Below are 17,339 nucleotides of genomic sequence, written 5' to 3' on the forward strand. Positions count from 1 at the left end.
TTTTTTTTTTTTTTTTCTTTAAGGAGTTTTATTGTTAATTCATGGAATGTAGCAGCAGGCGGGGTCCTGACCCAAGATGACACTGATAGTCATGTAGATTCTGAATTTTCCATACAATGAAACTCCTACCAGATAATTTTGGTGGTGTTTTTTGACTACATTTTGAAAATAAGTTTATGAGCTAAACTTATTTTCTTGTAACGTTTGGAGTTAGCAAGAATCTGTTTCTCTTCCACAGGCTTGCCTTCAAATATTTGAAGGCAGGTGAGTTCTGTGTCCACACTAAGCAACCTCAATTTTCCCATTCACTCCTTACCAGATGTTGTCTCCAGATCCTTCACCCTGTGGGCATACACTTTTGTAAACTGTGACACCCTGACTGATCCCAGTAGCCTAGATTTGTGCTGCGGAACTTATCCTCCTTTGTTCAGCTCATTATACATCTGTTAATGCAACCCACATTCATACTTGCTTTACTGGCAGCCATGTCCCACTTTTAACTCATTCTGAATTTGCAGTCAGATGTACTGCCTTATTTTTTTCCTAAACGGGGACTGAGTTTTTTTGGGGCAGGAACTACAAGACCAGAGCTCAGGGTGACACGCAGAGTGTCCCACAATCTGACCTCCCTGCAAATTTTTGAGTTTATTCCTCTGCTCCTCTGCATAGAGCATTCTTGCTTCCACCCAATGGTCAGCTGCTCCATATTACACCACGTGTCATGTTTTTCATAAAACACACCATGATGTGTCTTGTGCATTAAGAGCCTTACATGATACTTACAGAGGCCCTCACAGCGTGAAGCTGACCTACCTGTCTGGCCTCCAGCCCCACCATACTCCTCCTCCTCTCCTTCACCCCCTTCTCTGGGAAGAGCGCTGTGGCTAGGATGTCATTCACTGTGGTCTGTCTTAATCATATGGAGGAGTATGTGCTGCCTGAGTTATAAAACACCTTTAGGACTTGGCTGGTGTTTTGTTTATCCTCATGTCTCAGTCTCAGCCCAGCCCCTGGCCTGGTAAGTGGACTTTAGTGAATGCTGGTTGAATGAAGGGATGCATGCATGGACACAGTTGAGTGCTAGTGCACCCTAGACCTTAATCTTTGAGGGCATGACTCAGGTGTGTGTTGTACTGCAGCACCTCTGCTTCTGGGAGGTTTGCAGGTCACCCTGGGTCCTCTCTGCCTACTCTGCCCCACTTCCTGCTACTCTGAGCACCTCCGCTAAGGGGGCACAGGTGACCGTGGAAACATGCACATGCTCTTATCCAATTTGTCTCATGATTGTTCCTTCTCTGTCTCTGCTCTCTCCACCTGTTCTCCAATGCCGTTCCCTTCCCCCACACCTCTTGTCCCTTCCCTGTCACTTACCTCTCTGCAGTCAATGTCTGCATCCCTGTGTGTGTGGAGGTGCCCTCGGAGACAGAGGTGGTTCAGGGCAAATTCATGAAGCTGCGCTGCATCTCCTGCATGAAGAGGGAGGAGGTGGAGGCCACCACGGTGGTGGAGTGGTTCTACAGGCCTGAGGGCGGTAAAGATTTCCTCGTATGTCCAACTGCTGACTCCTTCTTTGTTTTTGGCTTCTGTGTTGTGTGACTGGCTCCTGGGAGTCTGGGGAATGGAGGATCTTTCACACCCTGCTTTTCCCTTTCAAAGTACTGACAGCCAGTTAGCCCCTCTCTGTGAAAGTAGTAAGCATCCCCGGACACTGAGGGGAACCAGGAAAATGGTGTTTAGAGACCAGGGCATGTTAGTTGCTGACAAGACACTGGCAGGCATCCCCTACTTAGTGGATTAAATGCATAGCAAAATTGAAATGAACACTAAGCATTGTATGAGATCATACAGGTTAGCTCATTTAACTCTCACAGTTCCAGGGAAGTAAGAGAGGGATGACGAAGAATGACATTCAACCGGGACAGTGACATCGGTGGGTAATGTGTTTGAAAAGTTCTGCAGTGGATATTTGTTGTGCCAGGTCTACTCTCCCCCTGAGCAGGTCTGGAGAGATCTAGAAACTACAGGAGGGGTGCCTCTCAGAGCCAGGAGCCTCCAAGACTGTACAGTGGGCAGCATCAGATCTGACAGCTTGGTGCCAGTGCCAAGTGATTGTCACATGGTTTGAATCTCACCTTGGGTGGGGCTGTCCATGGTTGACACTTTCAGTGACCCTGTATCAGGCTGCCTGGGTCTGACTTTTAACTCCACAGATTGTTGGCTCTGTGCCTTGGTTCTTTCTGTCTAAAGTGGCGATATAGCTACCTTATAGAGTTACCAGGGCTCGAGAGCTATTCATGCAACCAGTTCTGCAATAGAGGAAGGTGTCTAGGTGTTGGCTAGGGAACACACACATACACACACACACAGAGGTGTGCAAGTACATGAGGCCACTGTGACTCAAAGAAGTGAAGTTATTAGTAAGACAGCTTAGATTTGAACCAGGTGGCCTGACAGCAGAGGCAAGATCCTTTTCACTGCACTACCTCATCTTCCTGGAGGCAAGACTCTCCTCCACAAAGGACATCTGATGGAGACAACAGGAGGGTGAAATTGAGTTTTTCTCTTCTGCCTGGCTTTTCTAAAGCTAATGCATTTCTAACTTGAGGCTATGTGTGCCCTTCTGAGTAAGCTTGCTCCCTTGAGGGCCAGACCTGGCCATGCTGACTCAGGCTTGACCCTGACCAAGGCTAGTTACCAGGTGCCAGGAACCTGGATGTGTTGCCCAGATGTCCCTCAGGAGCATACTCACTGTCCACCTTTTCTTCTAAGGTTTCCCAAAGTGCAGAGAAAGCAACTTAGAGGGAAGAAAAGAAATATAGAAATTGTGCTAGAAATAGACGATGCTGTCTGAGTACATACGTGTGGCTGTATACATACGTGTCATGTCCAGTCCAGTAGCCACTAGTCACTTGTGACTCAAGAACACTTGAAACATAGCTAGTGGAACTGAATCCTACTTTTTCTTTAATCTCCACTAATTTAAATTTTACTAACAGTTGTTACACATGGCTGGGATGTGGAGACGAGGATGACAAAATGTAGAGACCAGTGGAGTCAGTGCTAATTCAGCCCTTTCCACCTGAGGGGTGGGTGTAGTGTAGTATGCTCACCTGGAACACTTCAGTGTCCTAGATCCCCTTCCAGTGGCCTGACCCAGACGTCCCACATCCTCTGAGTGGGGTTTGCAGGCCAGGGCTGCCCGATGTCCTCATGACCAATGAAACTGCTTCTCTTGGCTCCACCACCCCCACCCACATCTCCTTCTCCTATCTCCTTGCAACCCTTTTCTCTCATTTCCCCCGCTCCTGGTCTCGCACATCTCACTCACCTTCATTTTCCTTACCACTTTTTCTTTTCTGCAAAGCTTGTTCTTGCCCGTCCCTTTCTATCGTTTCCCTGGCCATATCCCTATGTCCTGATAACTGTTGGCCTCTGCCCATTTTTCTTTGACTTTTCTCTCTGTCCTTTCCTTGTTGGGGCCTCCTCACTCTCCCATCCCCAATTCTGAGGTGCTTGGAACTGTTCCCTTTCTCCCCTGTCTGGGTAACTCTGCTCCTTGTTTCTGTCTGTCTGTTTCATCTCTCTTGTCCTGTCTTCTCCCTGACCCTACCCTCCTCTACCTGCAGATCTACGAGTATCGGAATGGCCACCAGGAGGTGGAGAGCCCCTTCCAGGGACGCCTGCAGTGGAACGGGAGCAAGGACTTGCAGGATGTGTCCATCACGTTGCTTAACGTCACCCTGAATGACTCTGGCCTCTACACCTGCAACGTGTCCCGGGAGTTTGAGTTTGAGGCACACCGCCCCTTTGTGAAGACCACACGGCTGATTCCCCTCCGAGTCACTGAGGAAGGTGAGATGGGCTTTCTAGGGCACCCCGATCTTGGGGAGCAGGGGCCAGTGTGTTTCCACAGAAATGAGACCCTTGCAGAGCACAAAAACCCACGTGTATGTGAATGATTGTCTATAGCTTGGTGATGTCTCAAATGTCTCCCTGGACTTGTCTTCCTTTCATAGCCAACTTCTGGCAAATTACCCATGAGTATGGCTCTGTGTCTCTTCTCGAAGCGGAAAGGCATGGAAATAATAGTAGAATGACCTCTCCCTGTCCCTTAACACTCATCCTTAGAGAAAGAGCATGGCCTCTTGACATCAAGAACCGCCAGATCAGCTATCAGATATCTCTGCTGTCTTTCAACCCCTGACTCAGTGGGCTCAGAGAAGTTCATGGGGTTATCTGGAGGTCATCTACCCTTTCTGTCTCTAAGCCATCCATACCCCTGAGCCAGTGGTGCTCAAGTGTCAGCACACCTCAAAATCACCTTCAGGACTTCCTCAACGCCAGACTTTCTGAGCTATCAAAGGACCCTGAGAATCTGTGTGCTAACAGGTTGCCAGGAGATGCCACTAGGGCCACACATAGAGAACCAAGGCTCCACGCCCATGTTGACTGACTTTCTTTGTCTTCTGTTTTCCTCCACAATCACCACACCAGCAACTCCTATTCCATTCAAGGCATAAACTCATTGTCAACTGGGAAAAGATGACAGAGATATCTTTCCAGTCATTACTTTTTAAATCTTCAGGTTTCACAGTTCCTTATGAGTTGGGGAGTCCTTTCATGGATCTAATTCAAAAGTTTCTGTTGTAATCCCAGAATCTTGAGGCGGAACCTAGAATGTTCTCCTCCAGTTCCTGTTCAGCTTTCTATAGAAAGCCTATGGGTTCAGAGAACAGCGCCACACACCCCTCCCCCCACCTACCGCCCCCGCCCCCCTCAAAGTTTCCTTAACTTGATGGAAGAGCATGGACACATCTTGTGTTTCCTCACCCACGCTAGATGCTGGGTCCATTTTAGTTGGCCTTTCTCAGTTTCTCAGGCTATTTCCAGCAGGCATTCTTGGCATCCTCCTTTTCCCAAGATGCAGGTGATGACCAGGAGAAAGGCATGGGTGTGAATGAAGACACCCCATTAAAGACGGGATCTTCCCAGAAAAAGCCTTCCAGGAATCCAGCCGTCTGGGCCATCCATCTATTTAATTCTTATCGTGTTACCGCGATAAAATTCATGAAGCACAGTGAGGGAACATGCCAAGGCCGTCATGATGTAGCTATGGCTGAAAAGGAAGGTCGGTCAGTGCTCAGAGTGTAGAGGACACTCAGGCCACTTGACTCTAGTGCCACTTTCCCTCTCTGAGCCTGTCTCCTCTTGTGTAAAACACAGGGGTTGTACTGGGGCTCTCTAAGGTATTTTTCATTTCCAAAGTTCCATTAGCCTCTTATGTTTACTCACATCACCTCCCTGGGGAAAGCGACCTGGCGCCCTCTACTGTTCACCTTCGGGAACTGTTAGCTGGCGACCGCCTGACTCCCAGGGAACATGCCTTTCTGTCTCCTGCTCCTGATCTAGCAGGCTTTGGTCTCCTGAGACTCCCAAGCAGCCTCAGCTAGTGGAAAGTGTGGCCAAGCTGAGCCAACGCGCCTGCTGGGCACCAGACCCAGGCTTGGATAAGAATAGGAGGTGGGAAGTGTGTTATAGAGCCACAGAACCTTCAGGATGGGAAGGCTGGAAGGAAGCTCGGCTCGTTTGCTCCCCGAGTGCTAACCAAGTGCAGACAACACCACAAACCAGTCACCTCAAGTCACCAGCTCCATCCTCTTGCAGTGTGAGTTCAGCAGGCTGGGTGAAGTTCAGTGTAATGACTCCCAGGTGATTGGAGGTACAGCCCAGGCTCCCCTCACGTTGTGGCTGGGAGAACAGCGCTCTGGAAGAGTGATAGCTTGCCCAGGGGCGCAAGGCCAGGTAGCACCAGAAGCATGAACACAGCCCGAATCTTCCGCTTGCCTGGTTACCTCTTGTTCCACTGCAGATTTTCCTTCTCTCACCATCCCACACCCCCCTACTTTTCTTCTCCTCTGTCCTCTCTTCCCCTCCTTCCCGTGGCCCCTTGATCATGCTCCTCAACAGACACCCACTGCTCAGAGCAACACACTCTACACTACACAGCCCTCCGGGTCCCCTCTGTTCCTGTGGCCCCAGAGTCGCCCTTTTCTTTGTGCCGGCTAAGGGCCTATTAGGGCTTTCACTTCCTGATGCTAAGACAGAAACCTGAGGCCTGTGCATTGGGTGACTAAAAATACCAAAGGCAGCTTCCTGTGGTGCTCGCTCTCTCTGGGCTGTTGCCTTTGAAACGAGATCGCCTGCTGTCGGCCAAGCGTGTCACACACCAGGTGGCAGCGAGCCCAGGAGAAGCCATGTGACACGTGTGGCAGTCCCCTGTGCCTCCACCTGTCTCTCCAGCCTCCAGCTCCAGTTAGTAGCCCGGATGGTCCCACAGTCCTTGGACTGCTCTGAGTCGAAGAAAGGTCACGGCTGGCTAGACTGAGCTTTTAATGAGCGAGGCCTGAGGACGACTGGCCCTCATAAATAACCCAGGACTATGAATCTAATTTGTCTCTGGGAGCTGGCAAGGGGAGAGGAGGCAGCAACCTTCCTCCCATTAGGAGGGAATATATATATCAGGATGTTTGCCATGCATCATGTTGTAATTGTCATAGTTGTTGGTTGTAGGACAAAAATCAATATTTATTTATATTCATTCATTCAATGAATACTTATTCAGTACTTACTGAGTACTTCAAATATTTCAGGGTTAGACAACAGGCTGATAATGCAGCCATGTTCGCAATAAGCACACAGTCAGCGGAGGAGAGAAACTCATCACAATATAACCCGAGAAGGGTTACTCAGAGTGAGTGAAGAAAGGACAGACAAGGATGTGAATAATGTGCCTGAGGAGCTGAGCAGATTTTTGCCAAAGAGGAGACTTTGGGGTGGTCTAGAAGAATGACTGGGAGACTGAAAAGCAACAGGGGTGTTGGGAGAGGTAGGTAGAAGTAGGTGATGAGCTACAATTTGGGGAGAGGGTAGCGGAAGAGGGAACATCCGGCCTCTAAAAGACCATGGGGTGTGTGAGAAGTTCTTGCTGGCTAAGGGGATGGAACTGAGGAGAGAAAGGCCGCAGTGTGACTGGCCTGTAGACATGTCCATCGAATGTAGGCCTAACTCGCAGGGCAGCACAGAACACCAGTGAACAGGGAAATGGCAGGACCAGAGTTGTGTTTCAGAGGTAGATTTCTAAGGGTAGTCTGGCATACAGAATCCTCCACTCTTCACTTCTGCTTGGATTTGGGATGACCCGGAAGAAAAATGAGCTCAGAGGGTCCTTATTTCTAATGCAGGCTAGTAGAGGACACGCCCACTTCACCGGTGGGCCCACGCATTGACCCACTGATACTCACTCTTAGGGACTAGACCCCACCAGCCTCCGCTCAGAGACATGGGCAGCTGAAATAAGATGTGCTCCTTAGGTCTGGATAGACTCTTACATCTCACAGGATAATCTTGAATACTTTAGCTAATGCAATGGTGTGAATTATGATCTTCCTTTTTTTTTTTAAAGGTTTATTTATTTATTCATTCAGAACCGGGGTACAAGCCAGAGGTGCAGGGGCAGTGAGAGGGTCACCAGAGACAGAGTGGGGAGCAGAACAGGCAGATCGATGAAGTCCACTGCTGAGGGGAGCAGTGGGCAGGTCAGGAGAGGTCTGCCACACTATATGAGTCACCTCTGGGGCCAGGGATCCAACTCTCACTGAAGCAGCTGCAGCTGGCTTGCAGTGCTGCATCCTAATCCGTTGTGCCACCAGGGAGGGCCCGTGATCCTCCTTTTACACATGAAGAAACCGAGTCTCAAATAAGGGAAATGACTAGTCACATACTAGGTACCAGCAAAACTGGACCCAGCACACATAGGTGTGCATGTCCTCACTCTCTGCCAGGATTCCTTTCACTGCTCCTCTGCCTCTTCCACTGCCAGTCTCTCATTTCCACTCTCCAAGCATATGATGACAATGAATTAAGGGTCTGACAGACAGGAGAGTCAGAGGAAATTCATTCCTTTCACACCCTCTTGAGTTGGTGCTAATTTAAGCTCTACTTCAAATAGGCCTCATATAGCTCTGACCTCAATGGCAGCTCTGGGTTAGATGGACACACACGTATTGACCCTCCTTCTTCCCCTTGCAGCTGGAGAGGACTTCACTTCTGTGGTCTCGGAAATCATGATGTACATCCTTCTTGTCTTCCTGACTTTGTGGCTGCTCATTGAGATGATATATTGCTACAGGAAGGTCTCAAAGGCTGAAGAAGCGGCCCAAGAAAATGCGTAAGTCCAAAGACACTTAAATAATGACAGCTAGCACCTACAGGAGCTAGAAAATAATTTATTTCACTTTGCACACACATTTGAGGTAGGCAGCATTAATATACCCATTTTACAGATTAGAAAATCAAGCTGTCCAAGATCACTGTAAGAGGCAAAGCAAGGTTGGAATTCATGCCACTAAAGCTTTGCCTGTACTTTTAGACACCAAAGTTAATCCTGTCAGCTGCCACCACAATCCCACAAAATTAACATTATTGTACCATTTTATAGACACTGGAGCAGATTTGCAGAGGTTAAGTGGCTAGCTGAGGCTCTGCTGGCCACCAGGGCGCCGTGGGTCTCAGTTGGTGAAGTCCAAGTGCCATCATGCCCAGCTGCTCACCGCAGGTGTGAGGCTTATCTGGCCACAAGGGCACTCACTGCCTTTTATTAGTTAACCAACAAGTTCTTTCCTCTGGAGCTTGGGACAGAATACCAAGAGTGGGGGCTCTGAGTCTGATACCCAGACTGTTCCTTGGCCATTTTCACCAATGTCTTAGCCACCATGAGTGAGCACCAGTGAGAAATGATGGGATGTAAGGGTCTAAGAGACCAGGCTGGCCTGTTACCTGGGGGAGCAGGAAATGAGAAAAGAACCCTCTCAGATTTATGAGGCTTGTAACACAGCTGAGGTGATCATCTAACTTAAAAGCCCTAGGCTATTCTTACCACTTAGAAATGTCTAAAACATAAAGGAAGCATCATTGTGCTTACTAACTATGATCTCAAGGATGTCAAAAGATACAACTGACCAGATAGGAGATGGGAACTTAAAGCTAGGGGAAGAGGACATTCCTGGTGGCCCAGGGGCTTGGATTGAAGCGCTTGGACTAGGAATGCCCACACTTGGACAGGAAGTAACGTTATTTGACAGGAAGTGTCCATACTTGGACAGGAAGTACTCATCTTTGGACAGAAAGTTCCAGTAGTGGGGCCTGCCCACGGAACAGAGTTAGATGGAGTTCCCAGCAGAGCCAAGAGCCTCAGAGGGCTGCAGACCACACAAAGGGGAGAGCAGACAATATCGGTCCCTGAGCCCATAGAAAAATCAAGGAAATTTTCATTTGGCCTGACTCCAAGTAGAAGCACAAACGATCCTTAAACATTAGTAACCATAAGCCTATATTCACCATGTTAGGGATTTAAATTTATTCCACCCACAGAATCCAGGAACCTCTAAGCTTGGAAATTCAATCCAATGAAATGAGTCCCAAATCAGTGATAACCACAGAGAAGCAAATGAAAAACCCACCTTCAACGGAGGCTAACCAACTCCCCAGATAAAGCACTACAGAACCTGATGTAACAATCCAATCCAAAGCCAAAATACATGTCAGGAAACACCCTGCCACGAGTCAGAGAATTCAGACAGAAAAGAACCTGCTAGAATGCAGAACATAGTTTAAAAGACTTAAAGCAATAAAAGAATGAACCAAAAGTGTAACAATAGAATAAGTTGCTAAGAATAAAGAACTGACAGATTTGAGCAGAAATCAAAGGAAAAATATCTGGACATGAAAAATATATAGTCAATAAAATATAAAACAGAGCAGACTGATTCACCGAAAGATGAGATTATCTTATAATAAAAATAAATGTAAGAAAGTTACACAGAAGGAATCACTGTATGTCCTGACAGGATAAATACATAGAAATCTAAACCTAAACACTAACCGTCTTTAAGTTGATAAATAGCAGTTAGTAAAGATAACCTATAGCAAATATCTGTGTATTGCAACTTTAGAAGAACTGTCATATTAGAAATATTTCAAGGATACCACTTTCTCTGAATCTATTCAAAACTGTATGAGAGAAACTAGGAAATGTATTAAGTAAATACAAAGAAAAAGGTAGTAATTGGAAAGAACCTAAACTATCATTATCATACCCAATACAAATACTTATATATAAATCCAGGGGAGTCTAGAGACAAACTGTTAGAATTGGTAAGAACATTTCACAAGATTGGTGTTGTAAATAAAAATATCAAAATGTCAAAAAATCATCAACATTTCTGGCACAAAAATAAAGAAAGAATGCAAACATTAAAATGTTAAAACAAAAATTAACTTCAATAGTGACAAATAGTTTTCAGTGCTGGGAATAGATTTGATAAAAATGGGCAAGATTTTTAAAAGAACCACTTGATAAAGATCAGCATAATCCTACATGCATTATCAGATTGTGTCGCAAGCTCCTAGATGATTCTGAAATTAGGTATTTCAAAAAAAAGCCGGGGGGGGGGGGAGGGAAGAAGCTATAAATTAGATGCAAGAAAATCTCTGATCCTTATAGATGGAAATTTATCATTACTACCTAATACTTCTACAATAGAATTTTCTTAGGACACCTAAAATTAAAAGTAAATTAAAAAACAAAATCATAAAACTTTATGGAAAGATTTTAAATTTAAATAAATGGAGAAAAAACTCACTATTATGAACATGGCCATTCGCTCCCAAATTTAGCTGCGAATTCAATGAAAGTTTGATCAAACTGGCTATTGGATGTTTTAAGGAACTTGAAAATCTAATCTTAGTCACATGGAAGGGGGCAAAGGACCAAAACTGATCTAAACCAAGGGATCACTAGACAGTAAATATTTTAGGCTTCCAGGCTACTGAGGTTCTTTAAGTATTGTCCTTTGGTTTCACTTCTTTGTTTGTGATGCTGTAAACAACACATTTTCTTAGTTCATAGGGCATAATTTACCAATTTCAAAGAAAAAATGGTGTAATTAGAGGGGGTGACTGGTAGAACTTTTCCTATCAGCTATGAAGAGTTTGTAGAGCTCTATTAAAGCGTCTATACAAATTGGACAAATGGAACAAGACAGAAAGCCACAAATAACTTCATGGCTACAAAAAAGACTCACATAACAGAGATGATATTACAAGGACTGAGGGAAGAATGAAGTGTCCAATAAACGGCACACGGATAATTCATTATCTGTACAGAAAAGTAAGCTGCCTCACATTTCACACTAAACAACAATAAATAATGAGAGGATTTAAAGATAAGGTAAAATGTAAAACTCAAGAATTCTATTAAGATATGTAAGAGAATATTTGAAATAGAGAGGATGTCTTAAAATACCAAAGGCACATGTCAAAGATTGTTATAGATGAGCATTCTCCTTCTATTATATGTAAAAATCATTTGCTCTTTGCAATAATCCACAAGCAGGCATCCCTGGTAGCCTCGGGGTTAAATCTCAACACTAACTCATCTCCATCCTGAGTTTATTCCCCAACCAGGGAGCTAACACATATGGTGCACAGACCTCTCCTGTCTCCCTGCTCCTCCCCTCAGCATTGTATTTCAACCAATCTGCTTGTTCTGCTCCCCACTCTGTCTCTGGTGAATCCTCTTATCCACCCACCTCTGGCCTACACCCCAGTTCTCCTACACAAAAATTGAAAGAAAGCAAGAAAAAAAAAATGAATCCCCAAATGATAGGGTCCTCCCTGGTGGTGCAACGGATTAAAGTGTAGCACTGTAAAGCTACCGTGGCAACTTCAATACGAGTTCGAAACCCATCCAGAGAGGTGACCCACATGGCACAGCAGACTTCTGTCCCACCTATTGCTCCGCTCAGCAGTGTACTTCATTAATCTGCCTGTTCTTCTGGGGAATCCTCTTACCACCCCTGAACCTCTGGCCTGTACCCTACTTCTGTATGAATAAATAAATCTTTAAAGAAAATGAACAAACGATAGAAGTAGAAATCCAAGCAGCCTATAAACTTATGAGAAAATAATCAGAGAACTGAAAATCAAAGCGACTATAAAGTATAACTTGACACCCATCAGTTTGACCAACATTTTAATCCAACAATACTGAGTCCTGAGAACAATACTGATAAATGAGAAGACTTGTGCTGTGCTGGTAGGAGCCTCCACAAATATGGAGGCAAAACACCCCCATTACCCTAACCCACTGAAGGGGTTATTCTACTTCTCTATTGGGAAACACAGCCAGAAGGACATTCAGAGCTATTCTGCAGACATTTTTGTCTCTTTCCTCTGGGTTCAAAACCACTGACTCTCTCTCCCACCTCCCTTCCTACAGGTCTGACTATCTAGCCATCCCATCGGAGAACAAAGAGAACTCTGTGGTGCCTGTGGAGGAATAGAAGAGAAGGGTGTGACTAAGGTGAAGTACAGTGAAGGTAAGGGAAGGTGGATAAAGATGGCAGGTTGTGGAGGAACCTTTCAGCTACAACTGAAGGGACTTGAAATCTGGCCCTTCAGCTCGGCGTCTGTCCTACCCAGTGCCCCCGCCTGCAGGGCACTTCTTTAAATTGCCCAAGTCACAAAGCTCTATGTGATGTCAAGCCCTTTGGTAGGTGAATTGCTTTGGTGTGAGTATTGGGGCAGCTTGAATTCCTTTCTTGTAATGACGAAGGCAAAGTAATTCATTCCCTCCCTTTTTTAAGGTCAGAGTGCTGGGCTGGGCTGGGCTGGACATTCTCAGAGAGTTGTTTTATCATTAGTAGGTGGCCTGAACACTGAAAGACTGGATATCCCAGGTTGAATGGCGTCAGCAGCATCAGGAGGGTGCCCTGAGGGCCACATTGCTTTCCTTCACCATCATCCTTCTATTCATTCATCAAAATCCATTCACCTCTGAGCTTTCACTTCTGACTTCCTAACTCCACCAGAATTCTTCACAACCATGAGACTTTGCCAGAACTGAGGAGCCAACATTTCTACTTGGACTCAACCTCACCCTGTCTTAGTTGTCATGCAAGCAGCTCCCAGGCCAGCTGGACTTCTGCCCTGTGCTCCAAGTGGGATTGTGTACAGTGCTGAAGGTGGCACACCCTTGCCCACAACTGGCTGGAAACAGCTTATTTTCTATTGCTGCAAGTGAATGGATGTTTTAATAAAGGAAGCAGATGGGATGAGTTCAAGGTTAAAGCAAGTTATCAGGAACTGGAATTCTGTGATATCAGTTATTCCAAGTTCTGGCCCACTTGGCTAGAGCACAGAGCAAAGCATGCCCCCGTAGAAAGTCATTCAGTATGGACACGTACCAAGAACTCCAAGGCTAGATCCTGATAAGTCTCTAAGACCTGGATTAGTCTCAGTCCTTCAAAAATCCAAGGACAGAAAACTTGAGGACTGATAGCAATTTAAGTGGCATTTAAAAATCATACAGAATGTTCCTGATGTGATGGGAGTAATATATCTGGTGTCCCCAAAGGTGTCCACCACCCAAGATAGCTGGGAGGCATAATTTTCCTGTGGATGTGAGAACTACAATTCTAAGTTCTTCCTCAAAATTTCTGTGGATCAGTATTATTCCTTGCTTTACAGGAGGCAACTGAGACTTAGACAGGGATCACCTGAGTAAGAGACTTGGAAGAAGAGATAAGAAGCCTTGAGTGCTGCTTCTTCCCAAGACAGGGCTGTTTTTGCAGACTTTAAAATCAAGCTTGGCTAAGGCCAGGCTCTCTCAAAAGCACAGACAGGACTGAATTGCCTGACTCTGATACATTCAGGGAACTAGAAACTCTTCAGAGAACTGAGGTCAACTTGCAGAATTTCCTTAGTGAAAGATCTGTGCATCTGAGATGGTGAACTCTCCAGGAGATGCATCTGGGAATGATCTTTAAACCAAGAGACTGGTTTTTCAGCCTGAGATGGGTGATGAGCAAATGATGAAGTGATGGCAAGGAGTGAGCCAGGTGGCTTCCCAGTGACTCACTTGTGAATCTAGTAATATCTGATGTCCTCCTTGTATGCTGGGAGGGCAGAGGGACACTGGAAATAGTCCCCATCTCATGTTCCATATTGAGTGACTAGTCAAGGTGTGATGTTCTTCAGCACCAGTGATGAGAGAAAGGAAGGCTGCCTTCTGGGGGACAAGATGACGAAAGGGACTTGAGATTCGATGAGTGGAATATTCATCAGATCTGGGGGAATCTGTGGGGAAGATCATGCTCCACTGGCTTTAGGCCTCACCTGATGAACTCATTTCTTCATCTCTTTCACCCTGGAGAAATACTTGAAACAAGTCCTGGTCCACATATTCAAGATCCAACTTTATTGAAGACAAGACTTTCCATGAAGTCAAGGCCCTTCTTGTTGTTAATTTAATCCTACTGAAACAGGGGGCAGAATAGAGATCCTCTCTCTGTAGCTAAGAAGATGAGCCTGGATGATGGGTTACTCTGGGGCTTCCCAGCCATGTGGCAGGCTGACTGTAGAGCTTGCTCTAGAAGATAGCCACACGCCACCCTCCACCTTCCTCTTGGTTCCATTAAACCATGTTATCTAGCTTGAAATGCATGAGCCTCTTTTTCCTTTTTAAGAAGCCCAACTCAGATGTGATTTTTTTTTTAAACAAAACTGAATAGTGGCTACCATTTTTAAAATTCATGCTTACCAGTAATAGTCTCTATTCTTTTTCCCCCTACCTTCTTAACTCTTCCATTCATCATATTTTCATTCGAGTTATGGTTTATATAATAATGTTTCATTTTAGGGGCCATTTCTAACCCTGTGAGATGGATATTACTCATTAGCATGTTTCAAATGAAGAAACCGAGGCTCTTTGAGGGTCAGTAGTTTTACTGAATCCCAAGTCCAGCTAGGTGGTGAGTGAGAGTTGGAACCCAGGCCTTGTCATGCCCATGCTCTTTCCATTCAGACCACGGCTGCTTCCTTTGCTTTCTTTTCAGCTTCCATCCAACCTTTGCCTCCCTGGTTTGTGTGAAAATATTCAGCGTCTCTCACCTCTAAACCCACACAACTGCTCGTCTAGGACTTTGCTTCTTGGTAGATGCTAGAAGTGTGCTTTGCTTTGAGAGTTCATCTCATTTTGTTTCCCCTTCCTAGTTGGTGTGTACCTCATCATTTCTTCTTACTGGCTTAAACTCCTTCCTGGGAGACTTGATCATGACTATAAATCTACAAGGTACTGTGATCACCAGCCTATTTCAAAATCTGTACCACCTCCCTATTTCTCCCATATTCCTACAAAGAATCCAGACTACATGTGCATTCCTCTGGAAGCTCTACCTGGCATGTTCTTACTCAAGGGCTTAGAAATGTTCTCAAGGGCTATTCTCACTTGAGGAACCCCATCTGTGTCTTGGTGCTGGCTATTTCCCATGACTGGTCCTCAAGAACACAGGCCACTAATGGCCAAGCCAGGCGGGCTATGACTTTCCCTTTCCTGCTGCTTAACAGCCATGAACTTGTTTACTCAGTTGGCCCTGTAAGCATCTTGCCCTCTAACCTTTACTGTCAGTTCAATCTTACATCACACCCCTGACTCCTGCAATGGAAATACCTGATCTGAGCCTGTCCCCTCCCCCACCTTTATTTTCAGGCTGTTTAAAAGTATTATGCTTTAGTTTTTCAAACTGCAAATATCCATACAGCCAGATTTCTGAATCTCTGAGTGCCTAGTTTTTTCTTCTATGACAAACTAGAAATGTTAGTGGGACATTTTTCAAAGCAGGAATATGCTGGAGACATGTACAGCAGTTAATGATTAAGAACAGAGCAGCTCCCTTCTCTCCCTGTAAAACTACTACATTAAAAAGGGAAATAACCCCCATCTGAGATCCATGAACCCACCAGACATAAACCAGAGAGAAGATGCTGTGTAACAGCATCTTTGCAGGAAGAAAGAACTAGACACATTTCAATACATTGAGTTCCTGTCCCCAGGTTAGCATGTAAGTGAAAAAACAAATCAAAGCATTTCTCTGACCTTTTGGAAATTGATGCTCCCTAATCCAGGGACGTCTCACTGCACCCATTGCTCACTCCGATCATCCGCTCATTCTTCATTTCAGTGCACACCCTGTCGAGCATTAATCTAGACCACCCCCCATCCCCCGTTCAAGTGTGCCCTGTGTTCCTAGGTCGCAAAAATACCATCACTCCAGCCTCTCTTGATCTCTTAAAACCTGTGGGAGCTCATGTTAGATGCCCTTGCCCCCAAGTTTACAGTCGGGCCCAGTACACAAGCACACAACGCAAGTCTAAGTTGGAGATGAGGCTTAACCTCTCCCAGGTCAGCTGTTCCCAAGGCTGGCGATCCTCCTCTCCCTGAGTCATTAATTGGCAAGAGCTGTGTCTTCTGGGCAGTGTGTGTGTGATGGGGACTGGAGGCAGCGGAAGGGCAAGTGTTTGCAGGTTTGTGAAACGGCATCTAGTTCAATTGGCAAACTTAGTGTTGCTACTGATGGAACTCTTTCCCTCACTGCCACCTTCATATGGCTTTTTCTTGATTTCCCACAGCCAGTCCTTTTCTGAACTCTAGAGCTGTTCCTGACCACCCAAGTTCTCGACAACTGTTGCCTGTCTGTAGTGTTTTACAGGAAACTCCCTGTTCATGTTAATAAAGTGTCTAAGCATCCTTGCTCTGGTTTTGCTGTACTTACTCGGTGTGGCTGCTACCTATACTGTAGCTTCTACCTACCTCTCCAACCTGTACCAGTTCCTGAACTGACGGATATCCTCAGAGAATGATAAAAATGATAAAAACATTTAATAGTTTAGAATTAAACAGGGTAAGTGGGTGGTCAAGCTGCTCTTTCCCCTTCCCTACTCACATACAAAGGCAATATAAGAGTCACCTGTGGTTCTCACCTCTCTGACCTCCAATAAGCTTCCTACCAGGGGCGAGGGGCTAGCTTCAGAAAAGCTAGCAGTAGAGGAGGAAAGGGCCCCATCAGCTCTCAGCTCTACCAACTTAGATATGGCAAGGCTGTCTTTGCCAATGTCCAGCTCTTTCCAAGTGCCCAAGACATCAAAAAGGGAAAGTTCAGAGCCTCCCGAGTGGTGTCAGGGTTACGTTTTAGCGCTATCACCGCTGTGGCCTTAATTCGATCCCCGACCAGGACTCTAACCCTCATGGCACAGGAGCCTCTCCCATCTCACCCGCTGCTCCCCTCAGCAGTGTATTTCAGTACATCTGCCTGTTTTGTTCTCCACTCTGGCAAATCCTCTCACATCCTACACCTGTGGCCTATAGCCCAGTTCTAGGCATAAATAAATTTTCAAAAAAAAAAGAGGAAAAGTTCAGGTAATTGCCATCAGGAGTCACTGTC

General features: G+C 45.7%; 1 protein-coding gene across 3 annotated transcripts in view; it reads left to right on the forward strand.

The window, feature by feature from the left end:
* The window catches only part of SCN3B (sodium channel, voltage gated, type III beta subunit), a 23,226-nt gene extending 6,581 nt beyond the window's left edge, over nucleotides 1-16,645 (forward strand). For 2 of the 3 annotated variants that reach the window (XM_012729868.1, XM_004689154.2), the window contains 5 exons: nucleotides 1,382-1,545; nucleotides 3,627-3,852; nucleotides 8,089-8,227; nucleotides 12,338-12,437; nucleotides 12,762-16,645. In XM_012729868.1, the coding sequence (XP_012585322.1) occupies nucleotides 1,382-1,545; nucleotides 3,627-3,852; nucleotides 8,089-8,227; nucleotides 12,338-12,401 (593 nt within the window). In that variant the 3' untranslated portion in view covers nucleotides 12,402-12,437; nucleotides 12,762-16,645. The remainder of the gene's footprint in view (nucleotides 1-1,381; nucleotides 1,546-3,626; nucleotides 3,853-8,088; nucleotides 8,228-12,337; nucleotides 12,438-12,761) is intronic. The other variant, XM_012729870.1, reaches the window with a different exon arrangement.
* The last annotated feature ends 694 nt before the right edge of the window (nucleotides 16,646-17,339 follow it).

The sequence above is a fragment of the Condylura cristata genome, unplaced genomic scaffold (assembly GCF_000260355.1).
Source record: "Condylura cristata isolate star-nosed mole 26May11 unplaced genomic scaffold, ConCri1.0 scaffold00025, whole genome shotgun sequence".
Taxonomy (NCBI): domain Eukaryota; kingdom Metazoa; phylum Chordata; class Mammalia; order Eulipotyphla; family Talpidae; genus Condylura; species Condylura cristata.